Source organism: Capra hircus, chromosome 20 (assembly GCF_001704415.2).
Source record: "Capra hircus breed San Clemente chromosome 20, ASM170441v1, whole genome shotgun sequence".
Taxonomy (NCBI): domain Eukaryota; kingdom Metazoa; phylum Chordata; class Mammalia; order Artiodactyla; family Bovidae; genus Capra; species Capra hircus.
Window position 1 is genome coordinate 67,912,491 of NC_030827.1, and position 17,526 is coordinate 67,930,016.

The 17,526-nt window shown below is 44.7% G+C and overlaps 1 protein-coding gene across 1 annotated transcript in view; it reads right to left on the bottom strand.

The window, feature by feature from the left end:
- ADAMTS16 (ADAM metallopeptidase with thrombospondin type 1 motif 16) overlaps nucleotides 1-17,526 on the bottom strand; it is a 183,035-nt gene that overhangs the window by 126,011 nt on the left and 39,498 nt on the right. The window contains exon 4 of the mRNA XM_018065480.1: nucleotides 2,168-2,447. Within this exon, the coding sequence (XP_017920969.1) occupies nucleotides 2,168-2,447 (280 nt within the window). The remainder of the gene's footprint in view (nucleotides 1-2,167; nucleotides 2,448-17,526) is intronic.

Here is a 17,526-nt window from a genome sequence, read left to right on the forward strand (position 1 = left end):
AGAATATCCTGTCCCACGCTGTCAGATAAGTGAGTCCTGAGGATTAAGTGCTCAGCCTGGAGGGATTGTGCCAATTCTGCTAGGCATGGCCCCAGCTGCTCGGGGGGCCCAGGGCACAGAACTGCCATGTGCCCTGCAGGAGCGGGCAGAGATGGCAAGTCAACAGCACCAGATCAGCCACTGACGCCGCCCACCAGTGAGAGGCATTTTCCGCCACCTTTTCTCTAGTTTTATTATGAAAACATAGTGCTTTTCAGGTCTACTATAGCCTTCTACTTCTCTGTATATTCGTTCTATTAATTTTTGAGAGTTTGATATTGAAACTCCAACTAAAAATCTTCAGCTACTTAAAAAAAACTGTAATATATAGTGGAACTATCTGTAACCTTGTTCTGTATATTCCAAGACTCCTGTAAATGAGTTATCATACTTTCATAATTTAAAAAATTAAGATTAAAAAAGAGAAAAAATGGCTACATTTTCCCACTTGCTAACTGCAAGTCTTATTGTATAACTTAGTGTGTTATTCAGATATCTCCCTCTCATCAACCAGACTCCACTACTGAGATTCTGAAATGCCTCTGGAGACAAATGCATCCACACACATGCACACAAACACACGTGCACAGACAGCCACACCAAACAGAACCACCGTCCTGCCCTGCACGCCCAGGTGCACTGCCTTTGAGCTGTGGGTCTGAATGACTCCGATCACCTCCAGATAAGAATGAAAGGGTCACATTCATTCCAGAAGGGTCAGCACTGCTGGATTGCTCAGGAACACTGAGACATCTGCGTTGGGCCCTGGAGCGGTCTGTCAAAGAGGTGTGGACAGCCCTGCCCGTCTTTCCTGCCTGGACCCAGGTGCTTCATCATCTGTCTTTGACACAACGGAGTCTGTCCTGCTCTGACCACACCCTCACCGGGAGCCCCACCAGCACCTTCCTGGCTCTGACCTTGTCTGTGCCTGAGTCCCGCCTCTCTGTCTGTTCCAACTGGTCTCACCCCGCCCTGATCTATCTGGCCCCGCCCCCGACCTGCCTGGCCCCGCCCCCGGCCTGTCTGGCCCCGCCTTTGGTCTGTCCGGCCACGCCCCCCACCTCCTCCCTGTCTGCACAGACTCAGGAAGCCACTGCTGGTCATCAGCCCTGTTCTGATGCTCACTCAGCTGGACTTCCCTGACCCTCTCACCCTCCTGTTCGCTCTCCTTGTGCTCAACGCTGTTCTTCATGCTGCCTCCCTAAGACCCCGCCCAGTTGGGTCAGTTTGGGATGAGATTTTTGAGACCGTCTGAATGTAATTTAAGGCTGATTTACAGGACGTGTGTTCAGGTGACACACGGGTGCAAACAGGTCAGCCGCGCTTGTTCTTCTGTCGTAGGTGCCAAGTGATTCTGGGTCATTCTCTCTTCTCTGCAGTGTGTTATGGAGCCCCTGCATGTGCCCACACTTATGTGAGGGTGCTGGCCCAGCGGCCAATGAAGCTAAGCAGCAGAGAAAGGTGGGCTTCCAGAGGTGCCTTGGGGAAGGTTTGCTATTAATAATTAAAGCCATGCTTGAGGGGAAAGCTGAAGCAGAGGAGGACAAGTTCAGAACACACTGAACTCCTATTCTTGAGTCTGTGAGAGCTTCCTGCATAAAACATAAGTATCATTTCTCTTCCTAAATGTTCATGATACAAACAAAGAAGACTTCGATAAAGCCTTGGTAAAAAATTGTAGGTAAATTACACCATGCATCCTGTGTCTTCCGACATGATGAGTGAAGTATATAAACCTGCCTAGGGATAAATCACCTCAGTGGGAAAAGCATGTCAGCTTTAACAAATCTAGACCTCAAAAATATAGTTACTGGGTAGAGACACCAGGATTCCTTTGAAGATGTCTGGTAGAGGAGTCTACATTTCTGTGAATCATGTCATTTAGTCTGCCCAGGGAACAGCTCTTAAAATTAAAAAAAAAAAAAACCTGTATCCATATGCCATGGAAAGATGTTTTATCCTGAACATCCAGACGATGGGTTCTCTTTGGAATCATCACTTAGGATTAGCAAAGGTGGTCAATAAATTTCACCTCAAGGGAAGACTACTTTGAAGAAAATTAAAAATACTCCAGTGTCTTACTTAACATCCTAATCATTAAATTACAAAAAGAATCATCCTTACATACATTTCTTGCGTCTTCCACAGAAATGCTGTTTTTGTGGGTGCCTGAAGCTGAAGCCGTGCGGAGATTGATCTTCGTGGTGGAAGAGATGGTGGTTTTCCAGCCCCCACTTTTTCTCCATCATCGCGACCCGGTGGGGCCCCATGGCCAGTGGCTCAGTGGATCTCTTGTACAGGATGTGGGAGGGAGGCCTGCCCCCCGTGGAGTCATTGGGGCTCCCTGCCAGGTGTGAAGGGAGGGGCTTCAGGAAGTAGTCCGCTTCCTGGGTTCTTATCATGCCTGACTGCAGAAGAGAGAGGGAGAAAGAAGGTGCATCGCTGCTTCATCATCTGCTCACAAACATGCTGTTCCCTCCAGGGAGAAACTTGAAGTGGGAAATGACAACCCACTCCAGTATTCTTGACTGGAGAATTCCATGGACAGAGGAGCCTGGAGGGCTACAGTTCATGGGGTCACAAAGAGTCAGAGAAACACACACACACACACACACACACACACACACACACACACACAGTTCCCTCCAGGGAGAACCCACGTGGAAAAGGGTCACATAGGGGGCTGAGGATTAGGGGAGGAGGGGTCCACTACTAAGCCCTTTCCACCCATCTTTTCAGAAACAGTGGTGTGGAGGTCAAAGGATTTGACTCTTGGAGCAGAGAGAGATCTCACAGCACACCACGGTCAGGTCCTTCATTGGAAAAAATGGAGGAGAAAGCACACACCCAGCCCTAGATAGTAATACGGGTCAGGGTGGGTGGGGGAGCTCCCAAATAAAGACATAAATTTATAAACTCAATATAGTCAGCTGTTTCCTTTTAGTTTTATGCACTATTCATTGAAGAAGGCCTTGTCTCTCCTTGCTATTCTTTGGAACTCTTCACTTACTTGAATGAAACTTTCCATTTCTCCCTTGCTTTTTGCATCTCTTCTCTAGAAGAAAACAACAGAAGAGGAAAGCCTAGAGATCTCGTCAGGAAATTTGGAAACATGAAGGGACCGTTTCACCCAAAGATGGTGACAATAAAGGACAATAGCAATAGAGACCTAGTAGATGCTGAAGAGATCAAGAAGAGATGGAAAGAACACACAGAAGAGCTGTACAAGAAAGATCTCAATGGACCAGATTATTATGGTGGTGTGGTCAGTCACCCAGAGCCAGACATTCTGGAGGGGGAAGTCAAGCGGACCTTAGGAAAAACTGCTGCTAATAAAGCTAGTGGATGTGATGGGATTCCAGTAGAACTATTCAAAACCCTAAAGGATGATGCCGTCAAGGTGTTGCATTCAATATGTCAGCAAATCTGGAAAGCCCAGCAGTGGCCACAGGACTGGAAGAGGTCAATCCTCATCACAGTTCCCAGGAAGGGTAGTACTAAAGGATGTTCTAACCATCGGACAATTGCACCCATCTCCCTTGCTAGTAAGATCGTGCTTAAAATCTTGCATGCTAGGCTTCAGCATTATGCAAACCAAGAACTTCCAGATGTCCAAGCTGGGTTTAGAAAAGGCACAGGAACCAGAGATCAAATTGCCAATATTCACTGAATCATAAAGAAAGCAAGGGAATTCCAGAAAAATATCTATCTCTGTTTCATTGACTACACTAAAGCCTTTGGCTATGTGGATCATAACAAATTGTGGAAAGCTCTTAAAGAGTTGGGAATACCAGACCATCCTACCTGTCTCTTGAGAAACCTGTATGCGGGTCAAGAAGCAACAGTTAGAACCATGTACGGAACAACTGATTGGTTCAGGATTGAGAAAGGAGTATGACAGGGCTGTCCGCGGTCACCCTGTTTTTTTAACCTATACGCTGAGCACATAATGAGAAATGCCGGGCTGGGTGAGTTACAAGCTGGAATCAAGATAGGTGGGAGAAACATCAACAACCTCAGATACACGAATGATATTACTCTAAAGGCAGAAAGTGAAGAGGAACTAAAGAACCTCTATATGAGAGAGGAGAGAGTCAGCTTAAAACTAAATATTAAAAAACTGAGATCACGCCACTCGGCCCCATTACTGGATGGCACACAGAAGGGGAAAGTGTGGAAGCAGTGACAGATTCCCTCTTCCTGGGCTCCAAAATCACTGTGGATGGTGACCGGAGCCATGAAATCAGAAGACAACTGTTTCTGGAAGGAAAGCAATGACAAACCTAGACAGTGTGTTGAAAAGCAGGGACATTACTCTGCAGACAAAGGTCTGTATAGTCAAGGCTATGGTCTGCCCAATGGTCATGTACGGCTGTGAGAGCTGGACCATAAAGAAGGCAGAGTGCCAAAGAATTGATGCCTTTGAACTGTGGTGCTGGAGTAGACTCCTGAGAGTCCGTTGGACTGCAAAGAGATCAAACCAGTTAATCCTAAAGGAAATCAGTCCTGAACATTCATTGGAAGGACTGATGCTGAAGCTGAAGCTCCAGTATTTTGGTCATTTGATGAGAACAGGTGACTCACTGGAAAAGTTCCTGATGCTGGGAAAGATTGAGGGTAGAAGGAGAAGAGGGTAACAGAGGATGAGATGGCTGGATGGCATCACTAATGCGATGGACATGAACTTGGGCAAACTCTGGGAGTTGGTGAGGGACAGGGACGCCTGGTGTGCTGTAATCAGTCCATGGGGTTGCAAAGAGTCAGATGTAACTGGGCAACGGAAGGAACGAACAGATATAGCCAGTAGCAAAACTGTATTCAAGCCTGAATATGAAGTGACACTCTCTATAAAAGCGAAACAATGAAATCAACCCAGCAGGAAGCAAAGAGGAACAGTGTAGGGAATCGGGGAGATCTTTCTCAACAGGATACTTGGGAAATAGAAAAGAATTGATTATAAAAGTAGAAAAAATGTATAGTATAACAGACAGTGAAGCAAAACAGCAAAAACAGCCTAAGTGAGAGAAAACAGAGACCACCTTTTACGTTCAGAGAGACAAGGACTTTCCGAGTTGATAACTGTTGGGAGAAATGAGAACAGACTGTCAGTGTGACCCCGGGAAAGGGTGAGCTGGGGCCCCGCCTGGCTCATCTGTCAACACTGAAAATATATCATTTGATTCCAGGATTTTAACCCTTTGGAATTCTTGTGTAATTCATTTTTAGTTGAAGGGTAATTATTTACAACATTGCAGTAGTTTCTGCCATGCATCACCGTGAATCAGCCACAGGCATGAATATGTCCCCTCCCTCTAGAACCTCCCTCCCACCTCCCACTCCATCCGACCCCTCTTAGGTTATCGCAGAGCATGGGGTTTGAGCTTGTGTGATACAAGCAAATTCCCACCAGCTATCTATTTTACATATGGATTGCATATGTTTCAATGCGATTCTCTCTATTCTTCCCTAGAGCTTATCATACAGAGTGAAGTAAGTCAGAAAAAGAAAAACAGCTACCCTATATTGCCAAATGCTTCTAGCAGGCACTTCCCCAGTATTGATACATATTTGTGAATGTATAATATAGTCACTGTATATAATCATTTAAAAGTACAGACAAAACAAATTAATAGCAAAAATAAATAATGCTTATCAATTAGTTCAGAGTGATTTTTAAGGTACATTTTTTGTATTTGGAGAGTATATAACCACTTTAAAGGGCCAGTTAATTATGTCCTGATGATAATCTTAAGTAAACAGTTTTGTGTGAGCTCCTAAGACTATGGGCAACATTTCCTATATTACACCTTATTTATCACAGACATCCTGGAGGGTTAGTATCACTCTGCTCTTCCTCCTATGGACAAGGAAATACAGAGTCTGGCTGATTAAATAACATATTCAAGGTAACCTGGGAAAGTATAAGAATTTGAACAAAATCAGAGTAAGTTCAAAACCTGTAAGGTTTAGGCTTCTAATGTAGGGTTCCCAGAAGCTGTTAATTTTTTTTAAAGTGTATGCTGCTGCTGCTGCTGCTGCTGCTGCTGCTCAGCCGCATCAGTCGTGTCCGACTCTGTGCGACCCCACAGACGGCAGCCCACCAGGCTCCTCCATCCTTGGGATTCTCCAGGCAAGAACACTGGAGTGGGTTGCCATTTCCTTCTCCAATGCATGAAAGTGAAAAGTGAAAGTGAAGTCGCCCCGTCGTGTCCAACTCTCTGAGTCCTCATGGACTGTAGCCCACCAGGCACCTCCGTCCATGGGATGCTCCAAGCAAGAGTACTGGAGTGGGGTGCCATTGCCTTCTCCTTAAAAGTGTATAATAAAGTATATAGTGTGATTCCAAATGTGTTCATTTTTTAAGTGTGCATCTCCACTTGAAGTATTTTCCTAGAAGGGCTAATGACAAATTGCCGAAGCTGGTTATGTTCAGGGAGAGGAAGTCAAGGAGGAGGGATGTAAGGAGAGAATTCCACGTCCATGTTTACATCTTTAGGCATTACTCAAGTTTGTAAACTCTGTGCACACCTTACCTTAAAAATATCAACGGCATTTCTGGGTTGTAGGATGACAGATGAGCTTTCAAAATCCTTGTGAGTGTTTTTAAAATACCTTTATAATTTTAGAATACAGTTAACTATTCCTACAGAACTATTAAGGTATTGCTTAGCATTCTCCAATATAGTATTATAAGACTGCTGATATTTTCCTAATTATTTTCTTAATTCAGCACGTGATTAGCACTTTCTAGGTACTCAGAGACACAGGTGCTTGGGTGCCTGTTCTCAGCGAACCTCTGATTTAGGACCTGAGGCTGACCCTCATCTGGGGGGACCCAGTGCCCATCACCGCCCACCAAACTCAGTTCTGTGGGTGCTGAGCTATCCTTCACGGGTCTGAGCATTTGCACAGGGTGGGATGACAGGCGTGGAGAAGCCCTTCTCGGATCGCGGGAAAGTGTCAAATGCAGCTCTCAGGGACAGGAGGTGGGGTGGACACAAAAGAGAGGGGAGACGAGGCTTATCGTGCATTCAGAGGTGAAGCCCTGGCTCCAGTGCTCCTGCAGGTGGGGAAGGGGGGGACCAGACCGTGCGCGTGTGCTTAGTTGCTCAGTCGTGTCCGACTTTGCGACCCTGTGGACTGTAGCCTGCCAGGCTCCTCTGTCCATGGAATTCTCCAGGCAAGAGTACTGGAGCGGGCTGCCATTTCCTCCCCAGGGGAAGAGAAAGTTAACAGCAGTAATTGATCAGTGAAGCCATCAGCACCTTGGGGGGTAGACCTCCCAGGGCAGAAAGCCAGCCTGCAAGGAAAGGTGAAATCCTCGTATGCTGCGGATCCAGGTGGTGGAGGAGGAGGGCTGGGGAGGCTGTCACTGGTGCTCTCCGTGGATGCCCGGGAAACCTTTTTGGCTAAGCACTCTACCAACTAAACTAGAACAGACAGTGCTTTAACATCTGCAGTGCTATCAAGGAAAAGTCAAGTGTGGGATTAAATCAAAGCTGGAGCCAGGTGGGTTTCATCCTGTTGGTGATTTAACTAACTCAGGAGTAGTAGGAGCAGTCATGGGTGTGTTCAGCCTTGTGTGATGACGTACCCAGGGGTTTCCACACTTGCAACTAGTCGAAGTGTTACATTAAAAAACAGTAATTTTTTTCCTTAAAAAACCTTTTTTCCAATATGCAAATAATATCTTACTTTTCAAATCACCCTGAAAATACGAACGGCTCCTGTGGGTTCTCTAGAGTCAATGACGTCCAGCATCTCTGATTCGAGCCCAGATGGACTTACAGAGAACAGAGAGATGAGTCTGATACCCATTATTCGATTTTAACATTATGATCTTTGTGCCTTTGGATGAGTTACTCATTCCCTCCATGCTGTTTTGTCCTCTAGGGAGTGGCTACAAAGAGCCATTTGCCATGAGTTTGTAAGACTTAACACTAATATGTACTTGAATACATAACTGAACGCTCAGTTGTGTCTGACTCTTTGCGACCCCATGGACTATACAGTACATGAAATTCTCCAGACCAGAATACTGGAGTGGGTAGCCTTTCCTTTCTCCATGGGATCTTCCCAACTCAGGGATCGAACCCAGGTCTCCCACATTGCAGGCGGATTCTTTACCAGCTGAGCCACAAGGGAAACCCATTTAAAATACATGACCTCCAGTAAATAAGCAAAAAAAAGAAAAGAAAAGAGAGAGAGATTTGCTGCATAAATGAAACAAAGAATGCAGATACCATGCTTCAGCCTGAAGATCTATGATTCCCTTTGGATCACATAACGCAGGGGGTTTCTGGTGGATGGTTCACTCTACAGTACAAGGTGCCTCTGAAGACTGTGTGTGGGTGTGCCCCAACAATATCATCACCCCAAACACACCTTGGCTCCTGGCTTGCTGCACCGGCCTTTCTGGCTTACTCCCCTAAAACACTTGGGTTCTGTGACCGCTGTTCCAGATTCTAACCCATCTCCTTTTTCCCCTGGGTTCATTCTGGGTGGCCCAGAGGACCAGACTGTCAGGCAAGAGTGACCTCCACCCCTGTACCCGAAGGACTTCTGAATGTTCACTAACCAAGCAGTCAAGTGTTTATGCTGGTTTCATTTATAATTCAGTCTGAGACACAGTATTCCGTGTTTAAGTAATCCCCACGTTCATTAAATACGTAGAATAAAATAACTGATAAACTGATATTTTGATATTCCTTGATAATCAATACACAACGAAAAATACAAGCGGAGAAGTGACACCACTGTCTTGCTGCATTATTAGTTTGCAAGCTTATTTAAATGATTACATAAATTGTGGAAGATTAATGTTTTCTTCTTATCAAAGCTTTTCTTCACTGAATCAAGAATATTTACTCAGAGGCTCATAAAATGTCTGGCATACACCTGCCCACAGTCACCACTGGGAGGTCAGCTGGGTGGATTATTAACCAGGCTTCAGAAAAGGCCAACATCCCCCAGACATCACAGGGGAGCTCTCCAGATGCCTGCATCTCTCGTCGCCAGCTCTGTAAATCATTTGACACTGGGAAACTCAACACTAGCATTGCATGTACTAAAAAGAGGAAGAGCAAGTGCCTTGTCAGTGATGAGAATGGGCAGCTCCTCAGACTCACAGACACAAACAACAAAGTCATGGTTTATCTACAACAAAGTAGACAACCAGTGACTGGGAGGGGTGATATAAGGGTAGAGGATTAAGAGGTACAAGTATTATAAAATAAGCTACGAGGATATATTATACAATGTGGGGAATAGATCCAATAATCTATAATAACTATAAACAGTATAATCTTTAAAAATTGTGAATCACTATACTGAATACTTATATTGCATAGCAACTATATTCAATGACAAGAAAATTAAAAAAAAAGAAAAATGCTGCTTCTGAGCAATCTGAGTAAAGAAACAACCATTGAAGCTTGAAAGTAGGATGTTTACTGTGTTATATTTGTTGCTATTCGCCCTTAGAGGTTGACAGACCTTTATTTAAGTGCGCTTCCCAGGTAGCTCAAATGGTAAGAATCTGCCTGCAATGCAGAGACCTAGGTTCAATCCCTGGGTTGGGAATGTCCCCTGGAGGAGGGAATGGCAACCCACTCCAGTATTCCTGCCTGCGGAATTCCATGGACAGAGGAGCCTGGCGGGCTACAGTCCATGGGTTGCAGAGAGTCAGACACGATTGAGTGACACACACACACACACATACACACACACACACACTTTTATTAGTGTGTATCTATTTAGAAAAGTTCTCTGTAAAAGTTGTGTGAGTCAAAAAACAAAGTGTAAATTAGGAAGTGATGAGCCTGGTGGGGCATGCATGTGGGGTAAGGGAATCCCCACTGGACTGGGGCCAGGCTGGTCTCGGGCGACAAGAGCTCGAGAGCTGGGTATCGGTCAACACAGGGGAAAAGCGATCTAGCTCATTAGAAGAAACACGCATTTCATTCCAAGTCATTTCACTGTTCACTCAGCTTCTTTGCCATTTCTCCCCAATGCGGTTCGTCTGGGGACTGTTCTGCTCATTCTAGTCTTCTTGGTGACGTTTCTAAAGCACAAGACAAATGCAGCGTTTATGGGTCTTTCACGCTTTGTCTCGGGCACCATCTATGTGGCTGCTGCTGCCCTAGCTGTTTTGTTTTATTGTCGTATCCTAACAACAAACATACGAAGTGAGAGTCACAATTCCCACTTAAAGGAATGGGACACTAAATGCAGACATTTGCCCAAGACTGAAAAGCTAGGAAGTGGGATAGCTAAGGGTAAAATTAAGTCTGAGTAACTCAGATTGCGGAGAAGGCAATGGCAACCCACTCTAGTACTCTTGCCTGGAAAATCCCATGGATGAGGAGCCTGGTAGGCTGCAGTCCATCGGGTCAATAAGAGTCGGACACGACTGAGCAACTTCACTTTCACTTTTTACTTTCATGCATTGGAGAAGGAAATGGCAACCCACTCCAGTGTTCTTGCCTGGGGAATCCCACGGACGGGGGAGCCTGGTGGGCTGCTGTCTATGGGGTCACGCAGAGTCAGACACGACTGACGTGACTTAGCAGCAGCAACAGCAACTCAGATTTACATGCCACTGTTAGCATACCATGTTACTTCCCTACCACTGTGTACCCTGGAGAGTAATACCAATGGTTGTGGTCACTGAGAGTGAACTTGACTTAGTTGTAAATGTATATTGCAAACACTAGACCTAAAAAAAATTTTTTTTAAGTATAACTGATATGCTAAAGAAGGACATAAAATATGATTATATAAATGCTAAATTAAAATCACAAATAGAAGAAAAACAGTTGAAGGCAAAACATGAATAATGAACAAAGTCAACAGTAGAAAACTGTGACATATATAGTAGACATTAATTCAGTTACATGCACTTTGACTGTCAATGGTTCAATGTACCAGTTGAAATACAGAGATTGTCACAGGTCAGAAAACATGATCCAATTATGTGCTGTCTACAAGAAACCCATTTAAAATATAAAGACACTTATAAATTAACAGTAAATAGATGCAAAAATATACCTTGATAACACTAATCAAAAAAAGCAAGAGAACTATATTAATTTCAGAAAGAGCAGACTTCAATGTAAGAAAATTTATTAGAAACTAAGAGGGAAATTAAATAATGATAAAGGAGTCAGCACTCTAAGAAGATGCAATGATTCTTAATACATATGTACTTAACAACTTAACTACATGGAGCCAAGCCTGGTAGAACTGAAAGGAGAAACAGGTGAATGCACTATGGTGGTTGGAGACTTCATTGCTCCTCTTTCAGAAATGGACAGATTCAGCGGCAGAAAATCATTAAGGACACAGAGGACTCAACAGCTGGATATGAATGACATCTACAGGTAGGCAGCTGTCGGGCTTCCCTGGTGGCACAGTGACAAAGGATTCGCCTGCAATGCAAGAGGTGCGGGTTTAATCGATCCCTGGGTTGGGAAGATCCCCTGGAGAAAGAAATGGCAACCCACCCCGGTATTCTTGCCTGAGAAATCCCATGGATGGAGGAGCCTGGGGGACTACAGTCCATGGGGTTGCAAAGAATCAGACCAACTAAACAACAACATAGACTATTCCATCCAACAACATCAGAATACACTTATTTCTCAAGCTCATTTAAGACGTTCATCCACATAGACCACATTTTGGGCCTTAAAACACACTGTGACAAATTTAAAAGAATGGGAATTATACAATGTCTACTCTCAAACCACAGGAGAATTACATTAGAAATCAATACAAAAAAGGAACTGGAAGATTCCTAAGTAAGTAGAAATTAGACTACACACTTCTGAATAACACATGGATCACAAAGAAATTCAAGAGAAATTTAAAAATATTTTGGACTAAATAGAAAACCCAATTTATCAAAATTTGTGGGTTGCAATGAAATGCTAAAAGGGTAATTTATGATACTGAATGCAGACATTAGAAAAGAAGGAAATTCTAAAATCAATAATTTAGGTTTCTGGCACAGGAAACTGGAAAAAGAAGAGTGAATTAAGTGCACTGTAAGAAGAAGAAGAAAAGAAATAATAAGAATTAGAGCATAAATCAATAAAGTAGAAAACAGGAAATCAATAGAGGTAGATCAAAGAAGCCATGAGTGGACTCTTTAAAACTGCAAGATGTTCTCAGGCTGCACTTAAAGAAATTTGAAGTTCTAAATGCTTTCCTTTAAAAAAAATAAAGAAAATAAACCAACCAAGTATTAACTCAAAAGGTTTTTAAAATTGCAATGAATGGCTACCTAGAAACCAGAAAACACGTATTAAAAATAAATTCAGAATAAATGAATCAGTAACTACTAAAAGAATGTGGTTATTAAATTGAAAAAGCCTAATAAAGTCAAGATCTGGTTTTTGGATCAAAACGGGTATACCTCATGAAAAACAATGAATATGAAAAAAGTTAAGAACATAGATAAACCTAATAGGCCATGGCAGTTATTTGTAAAGGCAGATCAAATCTCTCTTGGAGCTTAAATGTTATGGCCGTGTGTAGTCTTATTATTCATTAGCAAATTCTGGGGTTCAGCTTTCAATTTTATGAGCTCTTTCAGGTCAATCTATTACAAGGATTTTAATCTCTGCTAGAGGAAAACTTCTAGATAGGTGCTCTTCCAAATGGTGGCTACTAATTTTAATTAACATTGAAGAAAATTAAAAATTCACTTCTCCAGCTGCTCAACAGTCAATTTTGAACAAATTAATATCAATTCAAGTTTAAAAGGTAGTCTTGCCATTGCTCAATAGTCACATGTGACTAGCTGCTCCCATACTGGACATCACAGATAATAATATTATGGCACAAAATTTTATGGAAGAACACTGTTCCAGAACAACTGGTAATTAACAAATCTTTGGGGGCTTACTTCTTAAGACTGGTCTCCTAATTCATGAGAGTTGGCTACATTGCTCGTCTGTAATAAGTAGTACATATCACATAATTAGGAACATTCTTATAAATCACATCCACTAGCATCTTTATAAGAGTTTGCCAGCTACAAATCAGAACATGTCCTAGACTGATGCTTAGTAAGACTGCCTTTGGTTGACACGAAAGTATCTGAACTAAAAACAGCTCAAACTTAAACTCTCAGATCCTGTGTTTCTCTGTATATTCCCAAGACACAGAAAGAAATGTCTATGCAAATAGTCATTTAGTTAAGGCAATGGATACATTGCTGCTACCTAATGTAATAAAAATACCATGGATTAAACAGTCCAACAGATTCATTTACAGAGTTGTGCAACATTGAGACATGAATTTGATCCTGTAGTGGAGGAAATTCACAAATCCTCTCATCCAAGAAATGTGCAATATTGTATATTCATTAATTCATTCATTTAATGCACTAATTTAATTAATTCATTCAATTAATTGTATATTATGAGCTGGGCACTCTCTTGTCTTAAAGAGACGGGAATACCAGACTAGTTTACCCGCCTCCTAAGAAACCTATATGCAGGTCAAGAAGCAACAGTTAGACCCAGACATGGAAAAACAGATTGGTTCCAAATTGGGAAAGGAGTATGTCAAGGCTGTATATTGTCACTCTGCTTATTTAACTTATATGCAGAGTACATCACGTGATGTGCTGGACAGGATGAAGCACAAACTGGAATCAACATTGCAGGGAGAAATATCAATAACCTCAGATACGCAGATGACACCACCCTTATGGCAGGAAGCAAAGAGGAACTAAAGAGCCTCTTGATGAAAGTGAAAGAGGAGAGTGAAAAGGAAAAAGCTGGCTTAAAACTCAACACTCAAAAAATTAAGATCATGGCATCTGGTCTTATCACTTCACAGCAAATAGATGGGGAAACAGTGGAAACAGTGACAGATTTTATATTTTGGGGCTCCAAAATCACTGGAGATGGTGATTGCAGCCATGAAATTAAAAGACGCTTGCTCCTTGAAAGAAAAGTTATGACAAAACTAGACAGCATATTAAAAAGTAGAGACGTTACTTTGCCTACAAAGGTCTGTCTAGTCAAAGCTATGGTTTTCCCAGTAGTCATGTATGGATGTGAGAGTTGGACCATAAAGAAGGCTGAGTGCCAAAGAATTGATGCTTTTGAACTATGGTGTTGTAGAAGAAGACTCTTGAGAGTCCCTTGGACTGCAAGGAGATCCAACCCATCCATCCTAAAGGAAATCATTCTTGACTATTCATTGGAAGGACTGAAGCTCCAATCCTTTGGCCACCTGATGTGAAGAGCCTACTCACTGGAAAAGACTCTGATGCTGGGAAAGACTGAGGGTGGGAGGAGAGGGGACGACAGAGGATGAGATGGTTGGATGGCATCACTGACTCAATGGACATGAATTTGAGCAAACTCTGGGAGATAGTGAAGGACAGGGAAGCCTGGTGTGCTGCAGTTCATGGAGTCGCAGACAGTCGGGCACAACTGAGCAACTGAACAGCAATGACGATGTATACACATCATTACATCTATCTGTGTATGGGTGTGTGCATACTCAGTGTCTGACTCTGTGCAACCCTATGGCCTGTAGCCTACCAGTCTTCTCTATCCACAGAATTCTCCAGGCAAGAATACTGGAGTGGGTTGCCATTTCCTTTTCCAGGGGACCTTCCTGACCCAGGGATCAAACCTGTGTCTCCTGCATTGGCAGGTGGATTCTTTACGAGTGAGCCACTTGGGGAGCCCACACATGTCTTTATACATTTATCCAAATCCAGAGAACGTATATCACCAAGAGTGAACCGTAACATAAACCATGTACTTTGGTGATTATAAGATGTCAACAGACGTTCATCAGTTCTGACAAATGTACCACCTGGTGAGGGATGTTGACGATGGGGGTGGGCTGTGCGTGTGTGTCAGCAGGGTGTGTATGGGAATTCTGTGGACTTCATTTTGCTGTGTCCTGCTAAAATTGCTCTGAAAATAAACACTGTTAGGACATAACTCGGAAGGAAGAATAACACCAGGAGTGTAGGAGAGGGGGTTTCAGTCTTAGGGTAGCCAGGAAGGCCTCATTGAGAAGGTGCATTTCAGCCAAGCCCTGATGGGCAAGGAGTCGTGAGGGTTCCAGGGGGAAGGCTGCAGGCCTGGCAAGGGAGACAGCCACGCCAGCGGGCCTGTGGCCCAATGCCGCATCAGTGGACGCTATGTTCGTTGCAAAACATCTACGCGTGATAGACTCACCAACGAACAATGTTAACAATCATTCAGCAGGGCCTTGCTTGGATTGCACAGGCTTTTGAGGAGGCCTCTTGTGGCCCATCAGAAAGAGGGGACACATAAAGATCCTTCTGGCATGTCCGCCTCCAGCTTCTCCTGTAGAGGGCTACGCTTACCGTCTGCCACTTCCACTCTTGCCCTCCTTCTGAGGTTTCCTCTGCTCGTTTGGAGGAAAGAAGAAGCATCAACCAGATCACTGACTACATACAACCTTGCAGTCACATCTTCTGATTAGAGAGCACAGTCCTGGAGCCTCCCCTGCTCCAGCCTGTGTTGATTTCCTTCCAGGCAATGCTCCTGCCACCTGCCCTGGGCTCAGGACCCTCTGCTGCGCCTGCTATCCTGCAGTCTCAGCAGCACCTGGGCACCCTCTGGCCTAAGAATCTGGGTGCCCACATGTCCTGCTTCCTACATACACCTGCACAGACCTCCACCAGCCTGGCTCTTCCTCCCCTCTCAGTCTGGAGTGACAGGGGGAGGTGTGGGGCCTTGCTGGCCCTGGTGTCACTCTTAAGGGCAGAGCAGATGTTAAACCCAGCCTCGTGATATGTGCTGCACTGATTCAATGGCCAGCGGTCACCACTGAGGTCCAAGCTCAAGTTCAAGTCCTGACTCCACCTCTCTTCCCAGGGCAAGCATGTGTATGTGTGTGTGTTTACTTGTGTGTGTCCTGAGTGTTCTAGTGTGAGCTGCTCAATCATGTCTGACTGTTTGCAACCTCATGAACTGTAGTCCAGCAGGCTCCTCAGTCCATGGAATTCTCCAGGCAAGAATACTGGAGTGGGTATCCATTCCCCTCTCTTAAGGGATCTTCCCAACCCAGGAATCGAACCGAGGCTTCCTGCATTGGCAGGTGGATTCTTTACCAGCTGAGCCTCCTGAGACCTAGTTCCTGTCTTTGCAAATACAGGACAATATCTACAGCTATTTCCCAAACTGACTGTGCAGATTAAATCTATACACTTCAGAGGTGGCCAGGCTTCCCTTGTGGCTCAGCTGGTAAAGAATCCAGCTGCAAGGAGGGAGACCTGGGTTTGATTCCTGGGTTGGGAAGATCCCCTGGAGAAGGAAAAGGCTACCCACTCCAGTATCCTGGCCTGGAGAATTCCGTGGGCCGTTTAGTCCATGGAGTCACAAAGAGCTGGACACGACTGAGTGACTTTCACTTCACTTCACTTCAAAGGTGGTCAAAAAACAGTACTTTAATGATGTCCATCAAGATCCTAGCAGATACCGCGGAAGAATGTGGGCAGCACCTCACTTGGAAAGCTGCAGAGAGAAGAAGCAGAGAGTGTGCAGGGCTGGGCAGGTTGGCAAAGAAAGACCAACAGGCCAAGAGCAGCTCGGGAGGGTCCCAGCAGAGCCGGTCAGCCGTGGCTACAGTCGGGCAGAGAAGTCGCCAGAGTTGCGAGGCGGGGCAGGCACACATGTTTCTCATCAGAGGCCCCGGGGCCCCGGGGTGTTGTCACCTGGATCCCCGAGCCATTGCTGAAATCACTCTGGTTTTTCCGCACACACTCAATCCGTCCCAGTGGATGATCTGGGCACCACCCTCCCCCCCTCCCCCCCTCCCCCCCCCCCCCCACAACAACCTCAACAGCGGCAGGCTGCTAGCTCTGGGAGGCTTCTGTTATGAGCTCATCAAGCTGACACTTAGCTCATGAATCAGCTGGTTTTTCTATTTAATTGGCAGCTGGGGTATTTCCCTTCCCCGCTGGTCTTGGTGTTGATATCTAGTCTCTCGCAACAGTGCCCTTTAAGTTCTGGGTTGCAGGACGGTGACATCATGTTTCTCTGAGTGTGTTAAGTCCCTTCAGTGTGTCCTACTCTTTGCGACCTCATGGACTGTAGCCCACCAGGCTCCTCTGTCCATGGGATTCTCCAGGCAAGGATGCTGGAGTGAGTTGCCGTGCCCTCCTCCAGGGATCTTCCTGACCCAGGGATTGAGCCTGCGTCTCTTATGTCTCCTACATTAGCAGGTAGGTTCTTTATCCCTAGTGCCCCCTGTGAAGCCTTAATCATCTTAATATTGATGCCATTCTGCCTATCACGCCGCTGCCTCTGTGCCAGGGACTGGGATACCATCTTCTTATCAGTAATCCTCAGAACAGAATTGCAAGGGAGAAATCAGCAGCTACATTTCTGCAGACAAAGAAACAGGGACGCTCAGAACCCAAATATCCGTCAACCAGTGAATGGATAAACAAGACGTGGTGCGTCCTTACAATTGAACACTGCG